Source organism: Dermacentor albipictus, chromosome 1, assembly GCF_038994185.2.
Source record: "Dermacentor albipictus isolate Rhodes 1998 colony chromosome 1, USDA_Dalb.pri_finalv2, whole genome shotgun sequence".
NCBI classification, from domain to species: Eukaryota; Metazoa; Arthropoda; class Arachnida; order Ixodida; family Ixodidae; genus Dermacentor; species Dermacentor albipictus.
In genome coordinates this window covers 90,651,406-90,677,287 of record NC_091821.1, presented here as the reverse complement: position 1 = coordinate 90,677,287, position 25,882 = coordinate 90,651,406, and the positions used below count along the sequence as shown (strand labels likewise).

At 44.3% G+C, this 25,882-nt stretch overlaps 1 protein-coding gene across 4 annotated transcripts in view; it reads right to left on the bottom strand.

Annotated features, from left to right (window-relative positions):
• Positions 1–25,882, bottom strand: part of LOC135920797 (guanylate-binding protein 2-like) — a 229,126-nt gene that overhangs the window by 33,436 nt on the left and 169,808 nt on the right. For all 4 annotated transcript variants that reach the window (XM_065455056.1, XM_065455057.1, XM_065455058.1 and 1 more), the window contains 2 exons: positions 23,743–23,834; positions 17,300–17,368 (listed from right to left, as the gene is read on the bottom strand). In XM_065455056.1, coding sequence (XP_065311128.1) covers positions 17,300–17,368; positions 23,743–23,834 — 161 coding nt within the window. The remainder of the gene's footprint in view (positions 1–17,299; positions 17,369–23,742; positions 23,835–25,882) is intronic.

Genomic DNA, 25,882 nt, shown 5'->3' with positions numbered 1-25,882 from the left:
GCACTAAAAAAAAACTGTGTGGTTGTGTGCCCCTCAAAAAAGCATAACATGTGACAAACTTTTGCTAATCTTCATCTTATCGCCAACCAGAGGCAAATAATTTTCGCGAGTGTCAAAAAAAGAAAAAGAGGAAAAAGAAAAAGCAAGCAAGCAACGGAAACGCATGCACAGCAGCATCCTTCCTATGCGCACCCTTATGAGCACTAAATGAGCTAGAAACAAGCGGTCGCCCTTTGAGCGATTAGTAACGAGATAGCCAGCAGTTTTGCGAGCGCAAGAAGCCGAAACCACCCGCGGAACAAAACCTGAACCACCGCCCGCCTGCGCGCGCGCCAATGCGCGAGCAGTAGTATATAGACGCGCGGTAGCAAAAGCTCTAAAACAAACCATGCAACGAAAACCGAGAGAGGGAGGCACGCGAAAAACATTCCCTGCATTCCCACATAGTGGCAGCACACGATAGAAAAGAAAAAGTTAGGATATTGGCGCACTTTTTAAACATACAGACGGTGCCGTAAATATACGGCATCGACCATTTTTGGACTTGTTCGCTGTGCCGTATATTTACGTCACTGACCCTCAAAGGGTTAAAGGGGCACTAAAGGCAAATACTAAGTCGACGTGGACTGTTTAAATACTGGTCCTGAAACCTCGCAATGCTTATTTCGTGCCAAGAAAAGGCGTAGTTTACGTGAAAATTGTATCTAAAGGGTTCAAATACCTTTTTCGAAATTCAAATCCCCTGCCACTCAACCGGGGAGTGCTGACGTTGCAGACACCATTACTGCCCTTTGCTGCTGTTAGTGAGTAAAACGGCGCCCAACAGACGGTGGCACTGAGCCAAGACAGAGCGGCGGATTTGCCACCGCAGCTGCTTATTGGTCAAGTGGCACAGACCGTTTGGGCATCCCGCGACATCACATGCAAGTTGAATTCTCTGCTACTTGCAGTTTGTGCAAGTTTCGCAAGCCAGCAAAACCAGCACAGCACTATACGATCAGGAAAGTACTGAAATGCGAAAGTGTGGGCGACGCAGAGTCGAGTGAAAACGAAACTTTTCAACCGCCAGCGTCGTTGTCAATGGTAATTTCAATGAGTTTTTTCTGAGCATGAAATGGAACTGGACAAGTAGCATTTTATGTCATCTTGTAATACAATACGAGGATCTTTTTTGCAACGAGTAGTTAAGTACTAGTGACAGAATTTAACTGGGGAGTGCTTTCATCATCGAGCAACTGCTTGAATGTCTTGGGGGTGTCTCTGATCATGTCCTGCATTTACCTCAATTTCTCGATTATTAAGTCTCTGTTCACGATTATATTGATGCCTTAGAGATTCTCGAGCAGTAATCCATCACTTTAGCTTGAATTAGTATTTTCCTTTAGTGTACCTTTGAGCACTGCAAGATCTGCTCGAGATGGCACAGATGAGAGGTGAAGTCAGGAGAAAAGACAACTATGTCATAAAGGCAACATAAGCACGTCTTCCATTTTAGACCACAGAGGAGATTGTCCATCATTCGTTCAAAAGTAGCAGGGACATTGCAAAGCCCAAATGGCATAACATGAAATTCATACAGGCCGTCTGGTGTAACAAAAGCTGTTTTGAGGGAATCAGCTGGAGCCATGGGTACGTGCCAGTAGCCGAGATGCAAGTCCAGTGAGGAAAAGTACTCCGTGCCTTGCAACAAATTGAGACCATCGTCGATGCACGGCAAAGGATACATGCCTCTACGCATTATCTTATTAAGACAGCGGTAGTCCACACAAAACCAGACGGGTCTATCTTTTTTCTTTACAAGGACTACAGGGGGTGCTCAGAAACTGTAAGAAGGTTGAACAACTTTGTGGTGAAGCATATCACTGACTTGGTCTTCAATAACACGGCACTCTATCATTGATACATGGTAAGGTTGCTGGCACAGTGGCAAAGCGCGGATGCCTGTATCGATCTCGTGATACACCGTTGATGTGCCACCCAAAGTTGCTTGTGACAATCGAATGTGGAGCAGTACTTGCGAAGCAGTTTGAGGGGCTGGTAACACTGTGTGGGGTGCAGGAAGGCATCCATAAAGCTGTTGAAGATGTCCAGTGTAGACAGGGAGCAAGTAGGGCAACAAGCCAATGAGCTGATCTCGGATCAGGTGCAATCAATAGGTGTGTCAGAAATCTGCACTTGCTTTTGTGGGAGTTTCAGGTTCATAACCGCAGTGTGCACTGCAGCCTGCTGCTGCACAAACACCACTGGCAATAATTTAGCGTGCAGGAAACCAATGAGCGACTCCGTCAGGGTCAGTGTCAAAGACGGGCCATTGTCAATCTCATCGTCACTGTCGCGGCTATCATCGCTTCTGTTGCACAATGCTGCTGTATGTCGTGACAAAGATCGCTCCGTCGAATATCTCTTCGCAGAACAAGGCAGCATGACCTGCATTCAAAAACTCCTTCATCGAAGCACCACCTGTTTCATCATCAGTAGTGACGTGCTCCCAGAGCTTGGTAATGTCAGTGGCTTCCACCGTGTTGGTTTCACTATATTGAGGGTTTCGCCCTCTGGCATACAAAGCCGCCTTTTTCATTGATCGGCATGGCCCCTGGTTGCAGCCAACATGATTGCGGCACTCCTGCATGGGCTCATACTTCTTTGAGTCTTGCAAAATTTGCAGTTTTGTCTCAAGCAACACAGCTTTGTGCTTTGTCAGCACCATCTTTTTAACCGCACCAGCACCAACCGATTCGTTTTTTGCTCTTTTTCCCTTTCTCTCTTCATGCGTGGAGCATAGTTCCACAGCATAATGGAGCACGATTGTGGGCAAAGTGGAGCTTACAGACGCGAAGCGGCTGGCGCCAACTGTGGCATGTTGTGCCAACTCGCGATGCTCTCCGTAACTTTCCCAATTGACACGTGGGCGGGACTCTCAGCATCGTTTGTTTAAGGTGAACTTAGCAACGCAAATGTCACAATTATTGCGCATGAAAAACACTGTCCAGAAGGCAAAATTTTGATTGTAATATCCAATATGCAGTGAATAAAATATCATTACCTATGCTTTTATTCTCATAGCCCTAAGTGCAAAAGTTGATACTCTTAAGGGAGACACTGCATCAACGAATTTTCTTTTTATTTAAGTAGATTTTGATGCAACTTGCATAGTTGATGTATTTCCATGTGCTAATTTAAGATGTACATTCAGTTTTCTTGCACAGTAAATATCTTTCTATAAATTAAAAAAATTAACCTACATTGAAGTGGTATTTACTAAACTATATATGGTGTAATATACGTAGAACCTCATTCATACATTTTGGAAAAAGCAGCAAGAAAAAATGCCCTAACTGGGAAAATGAAAATTTGACAGACTCAACTATTGTTGACATCAACGTAGTGTGAAGCATCGCACAGATTGTTGTGGCATGAGACGCCAACGCGCGCATGGAGCTGGTGTTGTTCCGGTGTCCCAAGATGCGTTTTATTGTTTTCATATTGCGTAGTATTTTAACAGGGCGATGGGAAACCGAACCGAAATTGAGCTGGTGGGCGACGCCAGATGCTGCCAAAGCGAAACGTGATGCTCACATCACGCCATGCCTGCAGCAGGGAACGGCGGCATGTTTGTATTATGACCTACTAAAAGCATGCAGTACGCTACCAATGGCACCACGCACTGTAAAACAGATAGGTGAAGAAGCTTATCGCAATAAGTTAGGCGGCGATAGCTGTGAATGCGGCATGCGATGACCTGGGCGGAGATTTGCTGTTACCACAGTAAGAAAATGCGCGTGTCGTTGTTTTCACGCGAGACGGGCAGCTATATACCATTCTCGATTGCGCGCACCTTGCGTCTTTTCTTATTCACATGGGATCTAGTGGCCGGAAAACGTATATGATCAAAGCTAACAGCAGGGAACCTGTTAACAGGTTATCACCTGTTGAAAGCGTGCGCTACGCTTCCGACAGTACCACGCGCTATGAAATAGATAGGCGAAGATGCTTATCGCAGCAGGATTGGTGGTGATAGCTGTGAATGCCACATGCGACGACATCGGAGAATATTTGCTGGTACTGAAATGAGAAACTGAGTGCGTGCCGGCGTTTTCACATGAGATGGGCGGGTGAGTATTGCGGTCAAGCTGCCGCGGCGGTGGTGGGTAGCTATACACTGGGCCGCGATCTATTACATGTTCGAAAAGCCGTCGTTCGGTTTCACCTCAGGGCTTGATCGCACGTGCCTAGCACATTTTCTTGTTTACATGGGATCTAGTGGCCGTAAAGGGTATCATACGATCGCAGTTTGGCAACATACTGAACATTGGTGCCAAAAAATTGTGTTTTTCGGGAACTTGTGAACCGGTAAAAAATGAGTTACTCAATTAGGCCATTTTTTTTGTTCTCGATTGCGAATGTTGGTGCTGGGAAAACGTGAATAACAGGAATCAACGAGGTTCTACTGTATATCAAGATATAAAAATTATCTTGAGTAACCGGAGTATGCAGTGGTACAAGAATGAATTCTTTTCACTGATTTGAACCAAAGTTACAGCATGTCAAACTGTTTAAAGTATGGACCCATACTAACATCTAGGACAAATTATCTTTTTTTAATATTTCTGTCATAATATTTGCCTATATTATATGCCCACAACAATATCCATTTTTCTACCTTTCTGACAAACAAATAATTATTGTGATAGGATCAGTAAAAGAAAGACATCATCACTCCAAAACAGTGACACCGACAAAAATGCTGTCTTGAGAAAACGAGGAAAAACATTACACAATCTGTTTATGATGATTACAGCAGGGGCTAAATCAGTCATTGATGATACAGGGATCCAATCAAGCAAGAATAAATGCTCTACACCAATATGGAGCAATGGGATGCATAAAGATATTTGGGCCATTTTTCAGCTCCAAAGAGCAGGGTCTTCCCTTAAGTCGACTCATCGTTATAACCAAAAAATTGTTATATCTGGTATCGTTATAAGTGGACTGCACTGTAGTGCAAGTACAACCATTCTACCTACAAATTGGCAAGTGGCGATAATGGGCAGAAGGATTGGTGGTGAGTCGAGAAGTCAGATGTGATTCAGGAGGCAATGAGAAGAGCTGAACTGGAGAGACGTAGGACAGTTCAGGTTGGCCAGCTTGGAGAAGCCATAAGTGATGTAAACAGAACCGTGCCACATGACCAGGGAGGCCACAATAGAAGCATATTTGGCAATTGTCAGGCATTCGCCATGATCCAGTGTCAGCTGGTAACCTCGTGACCAACGCGGGAGGTAGCAGACATGATGGTACAGCGGGCAGTGGTGGCAACAACATCAGCGGCAGAATCCATGCTACAACTTTGGTTATGTGATAGGTGCAGGCACCGGCAGCGGAGCACGGGGGGAAGGAGTTGCTTCAGAATCTTGCTCGTGTATCATCTGTCACAGGTTTGGAGTCAAAGAAGTCATAGAGCTTGGAATGGCAGTGAGTAGAGACAGCTGCTGAGTGACTTCAGCACGAATGAACTCTTTGATCTCGCAGACCGGAAGGCCGTGGTCAGGAACTGCGGTTAACTCTTTCGTTACCCCACCTACTCAAATCGATCACCGGTGAATGATGCTTTAGATCGCCAATAACGACTTATTGGAGCCATTTCTTATCCATATAAGGCCATCCAGTAGTTAGTACAGGCACTGCACTTTAAAAATCAGTTTAAATTTTTGCACTCCAGCGATGTCGTGATTTTTGACGGACCTTTTGGCGAACTAATGTGCTTATGTTGTAGCGAGAAGAGGTGTGGCTGTCACCTTCTGCCGCACTAGCATCAAAATTTTGTAATCAAATGACTCCCAGCATGTCACAAATCAAATTATATTGCTGGCATTGCTGTCCAACAGTGCTTAGCAGTGATAATTAACTGAAAATTATGCCACCTGTTCACTAGTGAGCTTTGGTTTGGAGTCTGAGTCCTCTTATTGCACTAAAGTGTATTTCTGAAGGTCCGTTGCATGTCCAACATGCGGACCCGGCTTTTGCAACCAGTTTCCAAGAGTTTTGGTAACACTTTTCTCGTAAAATCCCGGCAAGGGGCGCTGCCGATGTCACTGGCGCAGTTATCGAAAGTCGCTCCCATGGCGTCGTCCCACATGGCTCCGTCGCAAGAAAAGCATCCTGCTCGAAACTATGCTGCACCTGCACTTGAGTTTAGTGATGAGGACTCCAGTTATGATTCCGAAGATGACAGCAAAGCAGATTCAAGCTTTGACGGCGAAGATTGTCTGAGTCAGCATGGGACATCCACAGCTGTTCACACGCGAGTTTCTTTTATGGCCTTGAGAGGTCTCCTTCCTTGTGCACGCTTATCTGCCGATCTTTTTTCACGACCTGAGAGCTCTGCTGATTATCTTCAGGGTGCATACTTCACTTGGTTATGATGTGCTGCCATCGGCAGCAAAGAAACTTCTGTTCACGCCAAGAAGGCTGCCCGTAGCACATCTCAGCCCAGCACTACGGATCAGCGCAAGAGAGTTTACAACGGCTTGGGATTTCTTTCTACTGTTATTCTTTGCAAAGGTGATAAAGACAACGCGCAAGAATGCAAATAGATATGCTTGGATGCATAATCTTTTAGTTGCCCAGCTACAATGAAAGCAATTGATCCTGGAAGAGGTACAGGCTCGTCCACTCTTAGGGTGAACACTGCTCACCGTGGCCGCGCTCCGCGGGGCGCCAGTGCGTCCGGCGCAGCGGCGCATCGAAGCGAAGCGGCGCAGGCGCACACGGACCTCGGGGAGGCGCTTCGCATCGTCTGCTACAGCGCTGGAGCGCGCCGCTCTGGCTTTGCTGTAAAGTACGCTTCGCTAGACCCAGGTGACTGAGCGACCGAGGTGGCGTGGCGGGAAGGCGCACTTCACTTACTGGAGCATTTTCCAGCTAGTTCGGTCTACGGCTTGTGAACAGCCTGCTTAATCAATATACATTAACAGAAACAAGCTTATCACCACATAAATCACTTAGCATGTTTTTATAAGGGATGAGGGTAAAAATACAGTCATTTTTTCGCGCCCTTTATTAGGCTGGGGCGTAGAGGCGACGCTTGATAGTTGCATCAGAGACGTCACCCAGCCAGAGGCTGCTCTTAATTTCCCGAGCGATAAAGGTCGGGTTTGCAGCAGCCGCCGCAACAATGGTCATGTATTCAGCTTCAGTGGTCACTGTTTGCCTGGCTTTACGGGGAGCATCCGCAATTCTTCCATCCTTCTTGTAAGCCTGGACTATTCGATTCACAGTTTTCAGTGGCCTTTTTGTCATCTACGATATAACGCGTTGAGAATAGTTTTGTAGGCACAGATCTACAATGCGTCGTCTTTCTTTTTCCGGTACCCGCGACATGGCCAGTTTCCGAAAGTGCACCGGGTAAATAAAATCCTGCACTGTTACAGTGTTTTTGTCGCCGAAGTGCCCCGGCAACCGACAACCGAACAAAATGCAATTTATCATGCAAGTCGGTAGAAATGCGTTTAATGGAAACACCTCTGGTGTCTTTCGCGAAGTAGCGGATGTCACTTCTTAGTTGCTGTCGAAGTAATATTATTGCCCTCCTTAATGGTAAAATCAATGGCAAACATGGTGATGCACGATTGAACAATCGTTTTCTAACTTTCTGTGGAATTTATTGCGGGTTTCGGTCGCTTTTTTAGGTCACTTAAGCACATTCGTTCTAGCATCAAGACATGCGCGAAATGGCGCGCTAGGCTCATCACATGATGACTCCAATGAAGAAGAGCGCGCCTAGTAGGTTTCTCGGTATGCACTACACCAAGTGCTGTGAGAGTCAAATAAAATGGCACCAGCCTAATAAAGAGCGCGAAGAAATGACTGTATTTTTACCCTCATCACTTATTAAGAACATGCTAAGTGATTTATGTGGTGATAAGCATGTTTCTGTTAATGTATATTGATTAAGCAGGCTGTTCACAAGCTGTAGACTGAACGAGCTGGAAAATGCTCCAGTAAGTGAAGTGCGCCTTCCCGCCACGCCGCCTCGGTCGCTCAGTCACCTGGGTCTAGCGAAGGGTACTTTACAGCAAAGCCAGAGCGGCGCGCTCCAGCGCTGTAGCAGACGACGCGAAGCACCTCCCTGAGGTCCGTGCGCGCCTGCGCTGCTTCGCTTCGATGCACCGCCGCGCCGGATGCACTGGCGCCCCGCGGAGCGCGGCCACGGTGAGCCATGTTCACCCTAAGAGTGGACGAGCCTGTACATGACTCTAGACGAACTGGTGAAGTACATTCCTTGGACTTCTCATCAGACCATCCTCAGAAGATGCCGAAAAGCCGGAATTGCAAAATGTGTTATGAGGACCACAAATTTGAACAAAAACCATACGTTTTGTGGGAGAATTGAGGAATGCACCTATGCTTCACAATATCCACAAACTGCTTCACCGCATGGCATAAGCGATGAACTAGTCTTAGTTTTTTTTTTTTGTATCCGAAGAACAGCGCTGTACTGAGCATTTATTTTTTCACACTATTCCCGGGTTACTTATCTTTGACATGTATATTCTGAATTTTTTTTTATACTAATATTTTTGTAGATGGCAGTGACAACAGTGACGGGGCCCGGCACTTTAACATCAGCACTACAGTGACCCGGCCTGGCACTTTAACAGCAACACTGTAGCGACGGGGCCGTCACTATAACGATGTCAGTATTGGGGGCGAGCATAAAGCACCGTGGCATAGAGTTTCATACAACTATGGAAGCGAGGACTTACAGAGTCGCCATCTGTCAGAAGCGCCTCACTTGCATAGTCTGAGGAATAACAAGGCGCGTTCCGCATAGGTTTGGCTATCGACGCTAAATAAAGATACTACGCGGGAGCCCTCCTGGACATTTTTGCAAGCACTCTTGAAATGACAGAAGTATTTTACCTTTAAAATAATAATCTTGGACAAACAGAAAGCATAGAATGGTTTACAGATGCTACCTCTTTGCCTACTATGTGCAGTAAGCTGGGACACTGCGCGCGGTCACCGCAATCGATTCCCCCGAACCGGTTTCTTGCATGAAAGGTAGGCAATCGCTGAGAGCAAACTATGTGAAATATGTTCTTATAGTGAGCTGTCTGCATAACCAAATGGAGGAAAGCAGAATGAAGCTTCAATGCAGCGATCACACTGACTCGCGGTGACCGAATGCGCGTCTGCATGCATGTCCGCGCACAATGTTTCGCTTTTCCTGCGAGCGCGTTTTCGCACCGTGCCATGAGCTTTATGCCGCAGTATATGAGCATTTGACAGTACGCAAGCAACCAATGTTACATGGACACTATCAGAGCTGTTAAAAAATAATTTCGTTATAGCTAGGCTTCGACGCCTACGGCGATTTTGTGATGTGACGTCATGACGATTCAGTCTTTCCCTTTTTTTTTCTTCTAAAGTCTTGGAAGTTTCAACACTTATTTCTCAAGTTGCATCACACTGTATGTTTATCGGTCTTCTAAGCGAGCAATTGCCAGCTGTTTCTTTTTCTTAATCCAGTACAATATTCATCGTCTTGTGCTACACAAGCAAGAACATATGCCATGCCGGTTTTTTTAAGTTGCTTTTTACCGTTCCTTTTCCATTCTAGTGAACTTTCCTTCTCTTTTTCTTTATTATCATCATATGTGCTACAGTGAATACGTAAAAGACTGTTGTACCCAAAAGCCGCAGACTAGTGGATGGGTCCGGATATACAAAATATAATAGACATTTAGTACAAGCATTGGGGGATCAATACAGGGGATGAATGCAACACATTAGCACATTACAAACAGAAAAAAAAATAATAATAATTTATGGCATGCATAGAAATGATCACCGGTTGCATAAATTATCAAACCGTAAACAACAGAATGCCAAGCAAGAATACAGGCACAAAACCAGTGGTTTATAGCTAACGAATAGTGCTTTGCCAAAATTTTGTGTTTCTTATTTTGGAGGGTATGTTGTTCCATGTCTTAACTCCAAAAAATTCAAGTAGTCTTTTGCCATATACATTATGTACAGGAGGCAGATTGAAATTTCCGGCGGCAGTACTTCTGGTAGCATGTGATGATGAAAAAAATATGGACACAGGGAAAGGATGATCACGTTTCACAACACTGTTTACGTAGCTAGCTGTTTTGTGCTCACGTATAAGATTGAATGACAATATGTTTAGTTGATTGAACAGTGGCCTCCTGGGTGTATCGGTTATCGAGTGCATCACGATTCTTAATGCCCACTTTTGTATAACCAAATGGAGCATAACAGAATGAACTTCAGTGCAGCTGGGCCCCGTCATTGTAGTGTGGGTGTTAAAGTGTCGGGCCCCGCCACTGCAGTACAAATGTTAAAGTGCCGGGCCCCGTCACTGTAGTGTATATGTTAAAGTACCGGGCCTCGTCAGTGTAATCACTACCTTCGTAGATACAGTGATACCTCGTTAAACCGTAGTTGGCCGGAGCTCGGAAAAAGTACGTGCTAAACAGTAGTACTGTTTAACAGAAATAGCACGAGATCGACCACTTACCTGTCAAAAACGGAATTCAGAGAGAGTGCGATGAAAGAGGAAAAGAACATGCAGTATTTATTCACTTTTCGCGACTACAGTGTTATTTTCGTTTGATGCCGCGGCGGCGTAGCAGCGACGACAGCGGCCTCAAACTTACGGAAGCTGCGAGGCAGATCTTCAGCCAGCCCCCCTCTTCTTGGCAAACACTCGCATGGCAGATTCCTCGTCGGGGTTACGTATTGTCCATGCATGCGCGTGGTAGCGCTGCAGAAGTCCCGGGGCGCCTTTTTCATTGCGGGGTGCTGTTCTCGTCGCGACGATTGCATTCATGAGGCTGACGTAACGCGCAGCTTCTGCCACTGTCGGGCCTGAATCGCCCATGCTGTCGCTTTCCATGTCGTCCTCATCACTGTTGCTAGCTGGCACTTTGGCAAGAACAGAGGCAACGATGGCGAAAAGTCAAACCTCGCAGCCGACATCTCTTCGCGGTTGCAGCAGTGCTGCCGAGCAACTTCTTCGCATTCCAAATGCCACACAGCGTAGTCAACAGCAGATCCCTGTCGCGTGCCAGTGCAGACTTCTTCGCGTCATGTTTGATAGCACGAAGAATGTCTAATTTTTCTTCTATGCTGAGCATCCAGTGTCTTTTTTAGCCGAGCTTCGGCATAACACGAGTCCTCGTACATGACGCCACAACACACTCTGGCACGCCGCCGAAATGATGATGTGGCTTCACGCGCGAACGCACAGGGCGCTTGGAGGCTGTTGTTATGATCTCTGAGGCTTGTTGTTATGTTGGACCACCCGATGGAGACGACGCACCGCCGTTACTGCACACCGAAAAGTGGAACACTACGTGTTAACCAATACGTACGCAATAAGCTGGTACGGTTTATGCGGATACAAAACACATTATGTTCAATGGCCGCTGAGTCGGGGATTTGACTTTACTACTTTTAAAACTAAACTACTATTTAAGTGGGTACGGTTTAACGAGGTTTTACTGTATGTTTCTTTTTCTGTTTTTATCAACTGGCAGCAAAAATGGCGCTTTCCAGAATTTGTATGTTTTACCTAACAATTTTTTGTTTGGCAACGAATGTTTTTGGAAAGAACATTTCATTATGCACAATACGCTATGCTGCAATGTATGCTGGAATATTGTTTGTAGTGGTAAATAATTTTTTTCCGAGATCTATAAAAAACGACCATTTCCTTGCAGTAACGAAAAAGTTAAGCTCGAAACCAAGGCATCTTGCGTGGAAGAACACCAGGCCAGGAGAAGTCTGTGGAGTTCATCATAACTCTGACAGTGGTCAGCAACTTCGACAATGATTTGCGGGTTTTTTTATAGGAGCATTTGAAACGCATTTACTTCAATTACCCTGATAAGATACGACCGGATCTTATCAGATACGGTCTTTGATGCATTGATGCGCTTGCAAAGGTCATTTTCCTGCATATCTTATCGGATTTGGTCATTGATGCATTTGCAAAGGTCGTTTCCTATGCAGTTGCTCAAGTTTTCACCGGGCTGTTCGCAACGGTTGCGCAAGCACTCTTTGGCATAAAGCTTTCGCACTGCAGGGCGACCGAAAACTTGCTTGAAGCTCGTCTTCAAGTCGGACCAGGTGCAAAGGTCAGATTCGTGGTTGCAGAACCGCACATTCGTGATGCCCATGAAGTAAAAGACTGTATTGACGTAGTAGTTCTGTGGAAACCTGCAAGGTGGAGAGAAGTAATGAATAAAGGGAAAATCAGACATCCACACGTTCTAGTAATTTATAAGCATCGTCCCATTTGTTGCGGGCACTCACGCATTGGTACGATGAGAGTCAATTATCAATGTTGTTTTCGTTAGAGCCGCTGAAGATTGCTGGATCCCGTTGATGCAACGAGCCGGAACATAGATGGCTGGGTGAGGCCGGTGGTGGTGTTTGGCTTGTGTCGTCAAGCATGATGGGTGGCAACTTCTGACTGTGGAGTTCCAGGGTTGAGGAAAGCAACCTCCACCAAATATGTGACATGGTTTCATTAACAAGCAAGAACGATACACAGGCAGGTTTGTTGATCGAGTGTCCGGCACCGAGCACATGAGCTCTGCTCCCGAGTGAGGCGTTGACGATGTGCCTGAAGCACCTGACTGTCTTCTTGACTACAATATACACACATATATATGATCTGGGTCAATTAAAACAAAGTCGAAGTTGTTTCAATATGCAGATGACAGAGCGCTTGCCCTCAAGGTGTACGAATATAAAGTAGAGAATCAAACCTTTCAACAGGATATTAGCAATGTACTAGACTGGTATGAGAAAATGCAATCTTTGTAAATCTTCATGCACTGTATGCTGTAGGTGAGAGTGAAAGCATGCGAAGGTGAGCAGTGAGGGCTGTTGGCTCAATCTTGCTTGCACAAGAGAGGAAGTGTGGTGCCTTCCATTGCGCACAAGGCAATGGGGGGGGGGAGGGGGGGAGGGGGGAGTGTTCTACTCTGGCTGCGTATGGTGTGGCTGAGCACGGCCGCACAGACCCTGTTTTGAAAGCCACCTACTGTGGGTAGTCTAGGCACGCCAAGGGCTGATGGCTTCATGTGCACTGTGTTCTTGCAGCTTAGTTTGTGCTGAAATGAGAGGCAGAACAAAGGGTAATTCACTCGCTGCTGCTGCCACTCTTCTTCAGACCAGTGTTCTGACAGTGAGTGTCAACGGTCATCGAGTGATATGTGTTCATGTTGGCCTGGGTGCACGTTTGCTTTTTTCAGCCCTTTGACAAAAAATGAAGACTTGCTGTCAGGTAAGAGCTAACAACATGTGGCATTATGATTTCCATGTGTTCTGAACTTCCAAGCCTCAAGAGGGAAGCACAACGTATCATGCACAGGAAGGCCCATCACACTCTTGTGGTGGACTTTTCATGCGGTAAAACAGTTTGTAAATGTCTTACAGCCGTGTGATGAAATGACTTGTTGGCTCTATGAAGATTTATCTCCTATTGCCTCCTTTTGTTGAGGTCATAGGGTGCCTTGAACAAGGAAAGCTTCTGAGCATTTTTGCTTTGCCTGCATCCCATGGTGCACCCAGCATGTAGCAATGATTGAGCCATTGCTTGAAGTGCATTGATGGCAGTGAAATATTCACGCACCTGACCACAGCAATCAAAAAGCTAAATGTGATAGAAATGCAATCAGACGTGCCAACTAAATGCAGCAAATGTGTGCACCAAAACTACATACATTCGATAGAGAGCGATGATAGCATTGTTTTTATGAGCACCAATTCGCGCGACACGAATTAATAAGGTGAGGCACGTTCTGGTTGGCCCATTGGCTTAAATTCTAGTTTACTGTAACTGTGGTGCATCAAGAAGTCAGGATTCATAAATACTGTTTGCAGTGCAATTGAGCTAAAAGAATGAAAGAGCCATTGGAGTATGGAGATCTTTTTTATGTTCCTTGGTTTATCGCTGTTATGCTATATTATGTATTAATTGTACATCTTATTGTGTTCATTACACACAATAATTTTTGTTCTAGTGAACTTCACCTTAACACTGTTTCAAGCTCCTGCACTAATTCCCACAATTGCACATGGTGGGTAACAGAATACTATAGTTAAACCTCGAAGTCGGTAAAATCGGCACTTCGTCATAGTCTCTAAATTATCACCCCATTTCTCTAACTAGTATTCTATGTAAAATTTTCAAGCATATTTTATTTTCAAATCTTGTTTCTTTACTTGAATCGAACTCACTTTTTTCGCCTTCACGACATGGTTTCCGCAAGACATTCTCGTGTGACACTCAACTCGTACGTTTCCCTCACCATCTTCATGCTATCCTCGATCGTTCCTCTTTAGCTGACTGTATATTTTTAGATTTTTCAAAAGCCTTCGATAAAGTATGCCATAATCTCCTTTTATATAAGTTGCAGTTACTAAATTTGGATTCCAAACTACTTGCATGGCTTGAATGTTTTTTACTAAATAGTTCCCAGTTTGTCTCTGTTAATAACACTGATTCTCCTCCGAGTCCTGTTTCCTCAGGGGTACCACAAAGATCGGTGCTTGGGCCTCTCCTCCTTCTAATCTACATTAACGACTTACCTTCCTGTGTCTCTTCCCATATCAACTTTTTTGCAAATGACTGGGTAATATTTCGAGAAATAACTAGTTCTAACGATACTACTATTCTACAGTCTGATCTTGATGCTGTGTCCGATTGGCGTAAGACTTGGTGCATGGAATTAAACACTAAAAAATGCAAAGTCATGCGTGTAACTAGATCTACTAATGTAAACGTTTCATATCAGCTTGATAAAGTTCCTTTGGAAGTAGTATTGTCATATAGATATCTTGGCATCACTATATCCTCAAAACTAACCTGGAATAATCGCATTGGATCCATAATCGCCAGCGCCAACAAAACACTTGCATATCTTCGCCGGAATTTCTCACGCGCTCTTCAGGCTCTTAAATTTTTACTTTATAAAACACTAATTCGTTCGAAGGTGGAATACGCCGCTTCTGTTTGGGACCCTTTCCATGACAATCTACTCACTCGAAATGGTTCAAAATAACTCTGCACGTTTTATTATATCTAATTATGCTCGGACCGTAAGTGTGACTAATATGAAATCGAGCCTTGAACTACCATCACTAGCATCTCGCCGTAAGATTCATCACTTGTGTCTTTTTCACTGCATATTTCACCATCGTTCACGACACAATGATTTGATCTTTCCTCCTCGGTATGTACCATCACGTGCTGACCACCGACATAAAGTAGCCGTTCCTTTTTGTAGGACTTCTACTTTCCAGTGTTCATTTTTTTCCCAGGACTTGTGAGGAGTGGAACCATCTTCCTACCACTACTGCAGAAATTACAGACCAACGTTTCAAGAATGCTTTAACAGTAACCAATTAGTTCATTACCTCATGTCATTTTTCATTGTTTCTTCTTGTTTGCTTGTGCTTACCTTCATTATCTAGTCATTTTACAATGTTTTATAGTTCGGTGATTTGTATTGATTTGATTTGTTAATTAGAGTACTGTATTTGTATTCGTACATTATATATCCCCCTGTATAAGTATCTTTTCACAGAAATGTTTTCTTTTTTTTTGCCACTCCCCTCTGTAATGTTTCGGCCCTGAGGGTACAATAAATAAATAAATAAATAGTGGAATTTGAACTTTTATGCAAATAAGTAATGTCGCTGATGGAATTTTTTTTTTTGACGAAACTGGTCATAAAGGTTTCGGAATTAGCACTGGGCAATTGAAAAACGTGAATTTCAACAATAAAATAATTTTTGTTTTGTTGAATGCGAGAGCCGGCATCCAAATTAGATAAGGTTTCATGCCATCTCAACAATACCTTGTGGAGGTTCCACTCTGCGTGCGACTAGGGCTGATGGTGAGCTCAGGATCTAGCCGTACACAGTCGCTTTGTGTTATTCCCCAAACCGTAGCGCGGGGATCACGGCTACGTCGGGTTCGAACGAATAAGGCAACCAGCGGCGTCAACTGTAAGAACGTTTATTGCTACCGGCAATAAAGAACACTGGCAGAGGGATGTCCTCTCTATAATAGTAATAAATAGGTTGGCCTCGTTACCCGGGATAGTCAGGCAAACGTGGTCACTCACGGGTTGTGGCAGGTACTCCAGTCCGGCAGGTTAAGGGTTCGGCCTCAGAGAGCGAGGGTCTCCCCCAGTCGCGCTGTTTTGTACCTTTTTACCTGGGCGAGGGGAATGTCCTCCTTACCTGCCCGCAAGTCGGGGACGAAGGGCGCGCGCGCGTCGCGAGAGCGAGGGAGAATCGGGAGAGGGCATAGTGCGCCTCTTCCCTGTTTATGTCGGCTCTCGACGCAACGGCGCGGGGGAAGATGGGCGCGTGTGCTTTCCACAACCTTCACATTAGTGGTACGGATGAAGCCTGCGAAGCATTTGCGTCCATGCCGCCGTGGCAGCTGACAGTGTTGCCCACTGAGGGATGACACTATCAGTGGACTGTTCAGGTAATGGCGAACCCCCACCCTCCCCTTGCATGCACAGGAAGACCGCATACATCAAGACACCATCTTTCTTGGGTCATTCTCGCACCCACAGCAGCCTGCGCATAATCTTACCGCACTTGGACTTTATATATAGACACTGATAGGGTCTTGTGTTTTGTACTATACCACTACTCATGTTTATCACTGTTATGGCCACACAAGGAAAAGAGAACCAGCCCCAAAAAAAAAAAAAAAACCAAGTCGGGCGGAGCACATACTCGGCAATACGTGGCGCAGAATGCATCATACAAATGCACGATGCACTGCGCCGACATCAACCTCACCAGTTATGACCAACTTTCTAAATTAAATTAAATTATGGGGTTTTACGTGCCAAAACCACTTTCTGATTATGAGGCACGCCATAGTGGAGGACTCCGGAAATTTCGACCACCTGGGGTTCTTTAACGTGCACCTAAATCTAAGCACACGGGTGTTTTCGTATTTCACCCCCATCGAAATGCGGCCGCCGTGGCCGGGATTTGATCCCGCGACCTCGTGCTCAGCAACCCAACACCATAGCCACTGAGCAACCACGGCAGGTGACTTTCTAAATCAGGCGCTGCGAAATTTCATAGGCTCTTACTAGCTGAATTTTGAAAACGCATTTCGGCTAAGGCGTTGGGACCCACATGGACTTTTAGACCTTACCTGGCCGGCACCTGGCCCGTCAGCTTGAACACCCACAACTATAATGGTAAGAATGTGAAAAATTACCTTAAGCTTAGCTTCGTGGAGTCCGTATACCTTTTCACTTGAGAAGTTTCTGCATTCCAAATCAAACACCTAAAAAGAATGCATAAGGAACAGTAAGCAACTATTTGGCACATTACTGCACAGCAATGGCGCACATGTTAGTCTCATTCAGCTCTGTGCATCACAACAGTGACCTCAAAACATCATATTCGACAGTCACTCGATTCGGGTTAGTTGGTGGCGATCTATGATCACTTGTTGCATGAAAAAATGGGGAGACTAGACAAGCATAAACTGCCAAATGAAGTTTTAAATACATACTTATACACTGTGAACAAGGCCACATCAACATTTCGGTTAACAGTTTGCACTTGTGTGCAAACTTAACTTCTTGCAAAAAGTAATCATGTCATACTCATGGTTACACTGTTTTGTTAACGGAACATCATGTGGCAGTTCATATTTAATAATGGCAGTTGGGCTATGATAAATGATGGGGTGAGAACTCTGAATTTATTTAGTCTACTGTTGCAGTTATTTATCATGCCACAAAAAGTTAGGGACAAAGGCATTTCTGCTTTTTAGTCTTGAAATGAGACCCATGCAACCAGGGACTTTGCCCAAGACCAATATGAGGACATCACTGCACAAAAACCATGCAGAGAAAGTTTTCAGAACATGAGATTTGTGAAGACATAACTTTTTTTTTTTTTTTGCCAACACAGCCGCTTCAAAACTGAAGGATGTACTGTATACGTACTTTCTTTTCAGATAACCACTTTGCATTCCAGAATTACAGGCTCAGTGGCAAATCCATAGGAAAATGACCTTTTCCAGTTTCCATGCCCTAATATCCTTAGCAGTCAGGTGCAGGTATTAATGAAGTGCTTTACTAACTGTGCAGAAATCCCATGCGCTACGCCAGAGGTCCATGAAGTAATTATGAAAATTCCTTTAGTTCATCTGAAATTACTTTATTTTTACCGCAATCACATATTACATGAAAGCCAGAGGAATGCCGACAACTGAAGTCCATACCCAAGGATGTATGCATGAATGCATGACTAGAGTGAGTACCCAAAATTAATTTTTTTCCTCTATAGATTAATTTCCTGCAGCATCAAACTTTTGCAAATGATATAGCTGACATTTAAGCTCAGTTGTTCCATTTTGTTTGCCTCAGTATACTTTTCAATGTTTTTGTTTTTGCTCCTGAGACATGTACCAGCTGGCAACACAATATACCAAATTACGAAGAGTGACCAGAGCATATATGATGCCAGAAGCTATCTCGAGCCATAATATGCCTTGAGCATAACAGGCTGTTGCTTTTATAAGAATCCATTTGTTGCAGTAAATTCATAGAATAATGTCAATACAGTGAACATTTATTAATTTGATTCCTTCAAATTCAACTTTTTGCTTAATTCCAACCAAAGGTCCCATCCGTCACACACACAACTTTCAATGTTTTGATCATGAAATTGGCCTTCACCAGATAATTAAACTTGACTGGTTGGCACAAATGCACTTGACCCTAATAGTGCAATAGTGACCCCAATTACTGCGGTGTCTGCCTTGGCAATGCTAGGGGAAAGTGAATGCATCAGGACATGTTAAAAAAATCTCCTGCCAAAAACAACTCTTTTCAGCCTGCCACAGGAAGGTTTTCAAGGGAGAATGGCAGGTCACAATAAATGATTGTCATATTTACCTGATTCTAACATGTCCCCCCCCCCCCCATTTTTCTTTTGAAAAGAAAATTGGTCCGAAATATGCCTATGCGGTACAATCGGATACAAAATCAAAACTGTGTTTCCAACAGCCTACCGTCAGAGCCAGCTTAGTCAGCATCATCACTGACAACACACAATCAGGGGCACCACACAATCGGAGGGATCATAATGTCCCACAACAAGTCTTAGTTGCACGACGTCTTGGTTTTGGGAATCTTTTTTTTTTTTTGACGAAAGAAGTAATGGCAATACTTGGAAACGTGCTAACACATTCGCTGCTTCTAGTGGCGTAGCCAGAAATTTATTTGAGGGGATAGTCTCATCTGACAACTACCACTCCTCCCCTCTTTCATATCTCTCTCTCTACACGCACGCGCACGCACGCACGCACGCGCACGCACGCACGCACGCACGCACACACACACACACACACACACACACACACACACACACACACACACACACACACACACACACACACACACACACACACACACACACACACACACACACACACACACACACGGTGTCCCAGCTAACTTGGACCAAGATTTTGAAAAAACCTGTGTTCTTCAGAACAGAAATCGCATGGGTGTTGTCAGCGCTTATCTAAACTTACAGTACCATTATTTTGCTCGTCCTTTTTTGAGTAATTAGAGGAGATAAATTCATTAACTTCTTAAATATAGCTTGATACGTTCAGGCGTCAATAGGAAACTAGTGGAACTCCACAAATATTGCCCAACCCAGGCACTTCCAATGAGATAGACTTAGCGTGGCCGTTTTCATTCGGGAAAAACGAAAGCTCGCGGAGTTTAAAAAATACCACATGACAGCGCGCTCTGTGCACCCGAGTGCGCCACGATTACACATTCTCAACCGTGCTTCGTAAAAAACATTGCTCGCTTCACGTCTTTCGTGCTGCCCACGACAAAGCTTCGCGTTGTGCTTGCTTCCGAGATAAACGCCAGTGGGTTCAGGCGGCAGTTGAAATACAGCGCGGCTCCCGTTTCGGCAGCGATAATTGCACTCTCATGCTAGCAGAATGCATGCGGAGGAAAAATGACAAGCTCATGAGTTCGAATTTGGGAGCAAGACCCCAACAAGCAAACACGCATTATAACAAGCTTGATAACGTCGTGTGAATTACGCTGGTTGTCACAAAAGGAAGAATTGTAAACTGACACGGAAGGTTGCTTTTTAGCTTCCTGCCTATTCCTTGTCGGCAGAGAATTTGTAATTTCATATTACTTACATGCCTTTTCCACGTCGTACAAAAGTTTCACACAGATGGCTCTTTTCATGGATAACGGTTGTAGAGATTTATTCGCTGTGATGTCTGTCTAAAGAATGAGTTCAAACAAGTCGCCCTCTGTCATAATGCAGTATTGGCACCTTTTCAGCATGTCCGATGTAGCTTTTTTGATGACGCAAGACGCTACCTTGCTGCAGGCCTCGGTAATCTCTGCCTTTAGCGCTTCTGGTGTAGTTATAGGTTTGCGGTACACTTGGTCTTTCACATGCCCCACAAGAAGAAGTCAATAGGTGTAAAGTTCAGTGACCTTGCAGGCCATGCCACTGGTCCATGCTGCCTAACCCACTGGCGTTTGAAGGCTTCGTCAAGCCAGGCTCAGGCAAGGCTGCTGCTGTGAGCTAGTGCACCGTCGTGTTGATACCAAGTTTGCTTTAAAAACGCAAGAAGAAGATCACAGCGAAAATCTTCAACTGGGCCTTCCAAGATGTCGTTCGCGTACCGCTGTGGTCATGTGGTCAGTGAGCATGTGGTCAAAATATATGGGGCCAATTATTCTTCCGTCAAAAATACCGCATTACACACTGAATGACCATTGGTACTGGTGTCTGGTCTGCACCACCCAATGCGGGTTTATATCGCTCAAGTAATGCGCGTTATGGATGCTGACTTGAGAATTTCTGGAGAAGGTTGCCTCATCTGTCCAGAGCACTCTGTCAACAAAATCCGGTGTTCCGTCATTGTTCACAAGGATCCAATTTGAGAAATCAAGCCGCCATTGAAAGTCTCTTTCTTGCAGCTTTTGATGCAGTTGGGGGTGATACGGATGCATTTCAGCCTTCCTAAGAACTCTTGACACTGAAGACTGAAATGCCGACTTCACCACTCACATCAGGCACGGTGGAATGAGGGTTTGCAATCATGAAAGCCAAAATGTCTCCTTCAGCCTCTTCACTGATGGTCCCCTTTCTGTGCCACGTCTTCTTGAAGCTTTTCGAGTCTCCCCCATATTGCCAATTTCAGTATACCTTGGCAGCTTTCCCCTTGTCGCCCCGTGCCGCTCCCAAGGCTAAGACCATGTTCGCCTTCTGCTTGCTTGAGTATGGCATGCTTTAGGCACTGCAAACAAATTCTTCGAAACGGTTGCACAGCCCGACAGTAATAGACAGTCGAGCTCACATGCATCTAGCCGCTTGCACAGCTTGGAAAAAAAAGCGCCGTTGTAACAAATGATGCTCTCTGTCGCACAGGTTCCAGATGTATGATGCATGTTTTTTGTGTACTTTTTCTATTCCACATTGACTTGGACACTAGAAAAAAAATTGGGCAATATTTGTGAAGCTCCACAACTTTCCTACTGACGCCTGAACGTTTCAAGGTATATTTAAAGAATTAATTAATTTATTTCAGTTAATTACTAAAAAAAAGACAAGAAAAAAATGGTACTGTAAGTTTAGATAAATGCGGACAACATCCATGCGATTTCTGTTCTGAAGAACGCAAAGGTTTTTTTCAAAAGCTTGGTCCAAGTTAGCTGGGACACCCTATATTATATATATATATATATATATATATATATATATATATATATATATATATATATATATATATATATATATATATATATATATATATATATATATATATATATATATATATATATATATATATATATATGTATATATATATATGCAGACTGTACACCATGCAAAGACAAACTCCTAGCACACCCTGGACAAGAATGCTTTAAGAAAGAGGATGCACGTTTTTGTGTTGCCGAAACAACACTTTGCCTAATTTCTGACAAAATTTTTTCATTGTTAAGGCGTGCAGCGACTTCACATCAAATTATGCCATCATCCTTATGGTATATTTAAACATGATGATATTAAAAAAATCATTTAGGAATTGATGCATTTATGTAATGTATGTCAATGACCGAGTTGGCACATGATTTGGAAAAACGAAGAGTGCTAAAAATGGGGCTAATAAAAAATTAGACACCTCACTATCGTGTGTCTTGTGTGCAGGCCACATTTGCTTGCAGGTCACCTACCACTATATCGCGCTTGTGGGCATGCAACCTTATTCTAGATTTAAAAATACAGGAACGAAGCTTTGTGCTAGAACTTTGATAGTAGTATCATATGATGCAAGTTTCACTCACTTTCAGTGACCTGCTGTATGACTTGTTTGAAGAGGTGCCTTGAAGTAACTTGCGATCATGGTATTGTAGGCATCACGCGACGCTATATTGTTAATTGATCTCACTTGGCAATTGATGAGGGAGACAGTCCGAAGCAGGGCTGCTTCCTGCTTAGAAGCCTTTGTGAAAATTACAGCATCTATAGTCCGCAGTAAAGGCCAGCTGGTAGCTCCGAGAGTTTATAAAGCGTCGTGTCTCCTGACACCAGTCTATTCTCAAAATTGCCGAGACCTTTAGTTAGGATGGGCTCTCTGCAAGCAGCATCTATTACGACTGCGTAGATGAGCCTCAGCTAGACGGCCTGGCCAACTGGCCACGACCGTCTGATGTTGAGCGATCGGGCAGTGACGAGACACTTTATGTCCATAATTATCTGCCAAATTCGTTCTTGACACCTCTTATGCACGTCACTTCCCCCCCTCCTCATTTCTGTGCATGGGAGAGGGGATCGCCCCCATGACACCCCCCCCCTCATTTCGGACCACTCTAGCTCTCGCCTTGCTTTTAGATTCAAGCTTGCCCTTTCATCTATGTTGATCTTTCGGAGGCCACCTCCTGAAACTTTCCGTTCCAAGGGAAATGGGGGAAGGGGGGGAGGGTTTCGTCACAAATGTCGGAATAAGGTAGAGGTGCGCCTTGAGTGGGCCTGTAGTGTTCTGTGCATGGGAGAGGGGCCGGCCACCTCCACAACACACACCCCCCCCCTCCATTTCAAACCGCCACTTTCACCTTGCCTTCCTTTCACATTGAAGCTTTCCCTTTCACCTATGCCACTCTTTTAGAGCCCACCTCCTGAAACTTTTCGTTCACCAGGAAAGTATTTTTTTTGGGGGGGGGGGGTTCGACACCCCTCCGCCCCGCGGGCTATGCCAATGCCTGCTTCAGTAATCAACTGCAAAAGTACATGTAGAATTAGTAATGCTATTTTTCAGTGCAAAGGTTACTAGCCCAACAGTACATTGTTGCAAACAACATTAATAACTGATGGGGCTCTATGCTCTATATGTGTACAGGCTATGAGGCACCCCTATGGTAGGCTCAAGGTTGATTTTAATCACTCAGGGTTCTTCAGGGCACACTGAAGTCTCAGTACATGGGCAGTTTTGCCTTAAGCCCAAAGCAGGTTGGGGCCACTATGGCTGGGAACTGATCATATGAATTTGTGCTCAGCAGCAGGAATGACAGCTGCTGGGCCACTGTGTGGCAAACACAGTGGCTAGCACAGCACTACGGCAAATACAGCAAACAACAGTGAAAACTAATAACTTGCCTCAAAGGCTGCATCAACTCCAACCTTCTTGAGTCGTTCAAACTGTGCATCACTCAGAACATGTGTGAGAATTACCTTAGAAGATAAAGCATCTGGAACAGGAGAAGGAATGCAGAATATTGCATATATTGTCAGCTTTCATAGGTCCATAGGGAAAAGCATGCCAGGGTTCTGTCTGTGCACATTATATCATATAAATGCAAGCTGGGCGAATTAGAACGTCTTTACATTGAAAGAAAAACACAAGACAGGGACAGTAAACTGGGATAATTCTGATGATGATGAGGTGTTAGCACATGCAAAATGTGGTTTTCTACTTTTGCGTGCCATTTTACTGATTTTGTTACAGATACATTTCTTTATTAAACCAGTGGCTGAGCCAAAAAAGATGTCTTCAAGTTGTGGACTTCAAATACCAGGTCCTATTGTCTTTGCTTTGGCATCTCTATTTTTCTGTATTTTTTTTACACCTTTGTTTAAAGATGCGCACTATTTAGCCACTGTGCAGGTCCACACAAATAACAAAAGAAATGCGGAAAGCTCTACAAGATTGCAACCAAATTTATGTTGCCAAAGTAGTGCAACCTAGACGTTGGTACTTTTAAATTTTGTTTAATTGCTTAAATTAGTGAACCTAATTTCAATGAAGCAGCTATTAACCAGCATTAACAAAAATGTTCCTAAGACACATTTCAACATCACCATATTTATGTACAGCGCATGCACGGTTTGGTTTCCTTTCAATCCATTTGTTTCATTAAACTCTGTTTCTAGTTCCAGCGTGTGCGGTTGAGTAATTTCTCTCCTCTTGCTGCACGTCTTCAAAGGCTGGGTTTTGTTGTTTTTCAAGCTATGTATCAAGAGGCCCAGCACCAGACACTTCTAGCCTATTTATGCCTAGTGCAGGACGAAGGCCTCTCCTAATAATTTCCATTAGAGCTGACCTGCACCAGCTGATTCCATCCTATGCTTCCAAATGAATAATCTCATCACACCACTATCGACTGCTTTTCCCTTCCCCTGGCATCCCATTCTGTTACTCCAAAAAACTAACAGTTATCTGGTCTGCACAACATGACCAGCCCTGCTCCTTTTCCTCTTAATCTCAATGACATTATCAGCTACATGAATTTACTCTCTAATCCATACTTCCATCTTCCTGTCTCTTAAGGGGAGCAAGGCTTGGGTATGGGCTAGTTGGTATTCCATTGTTTCAAACATCACTTACAGCTCATACAAGGACAAGGGACCAATAGAACGACGAAGACAAGTGCTGACTTCCAACTGATTTTCATTTTGAGTAACACTCATATATACTGAGACACCAAGAAAAAAGCGCCACCCACAAGGCATCAAACCGACATGAGTATGCATTCAACATTCAAAGGAACCATGACCGCCGCCTAAGACGAACGAGAGCGCATGTGCAACCTCAGAAAAACTAGTTCTTTATCTGTTAATGCAATTGACGGCTTACTAACTGAGTCACCTTTGGCAATCGCTACTGCTTCAATGATAAGTTGGTGGTTTCTTCAAAAAGCAGGATACAGCCGCATTGTGTGCAATGAACACCTAGAAAACCTTCTCGCCCTTTGCGCACTTTATTGCTGTGTTCTTGTAACCTAACATTGAGACATCTACCGGTCTGCCCTATATAAGACCGATTGCATTTCAGGGGTATCTTGTACACAACACCTTTCGAACAAACTGTATGCTTTTTTCTATGATTAATACTGCAAATCCTACGTTCCTTAGCAGCAGGGTTAGTTCTGACACAAAGCTGGGCAAGTTTGTTTGGAGCAGAAAAACAACATCGATACCTGCTTTTTGTCCTAGTTTTTTAAGTTTGTGGGAGATCCCATGAATGTACGGGATAACAGCTGTTTTGTTTCTTCGAACATGTACCTGAGGCTCAATACTGTGAGGATTGGTGCTTAACTTACTACGCAAGTTCTCCGAGACTGAGACAAGAAGGTTGCTCGGGTACCCTGCCGCCCTCAACCGAGCAATCTGCGAACTGAAACTATGTTCTATCAAATGATAAGAGGATTTTGTTAGTGCTCAGTTAGCTCTAACACTGTTCAGCATTTTCAGCAGCCTTAATTTTTTATTTAAGGAAATACTACAACATGTATTGCAA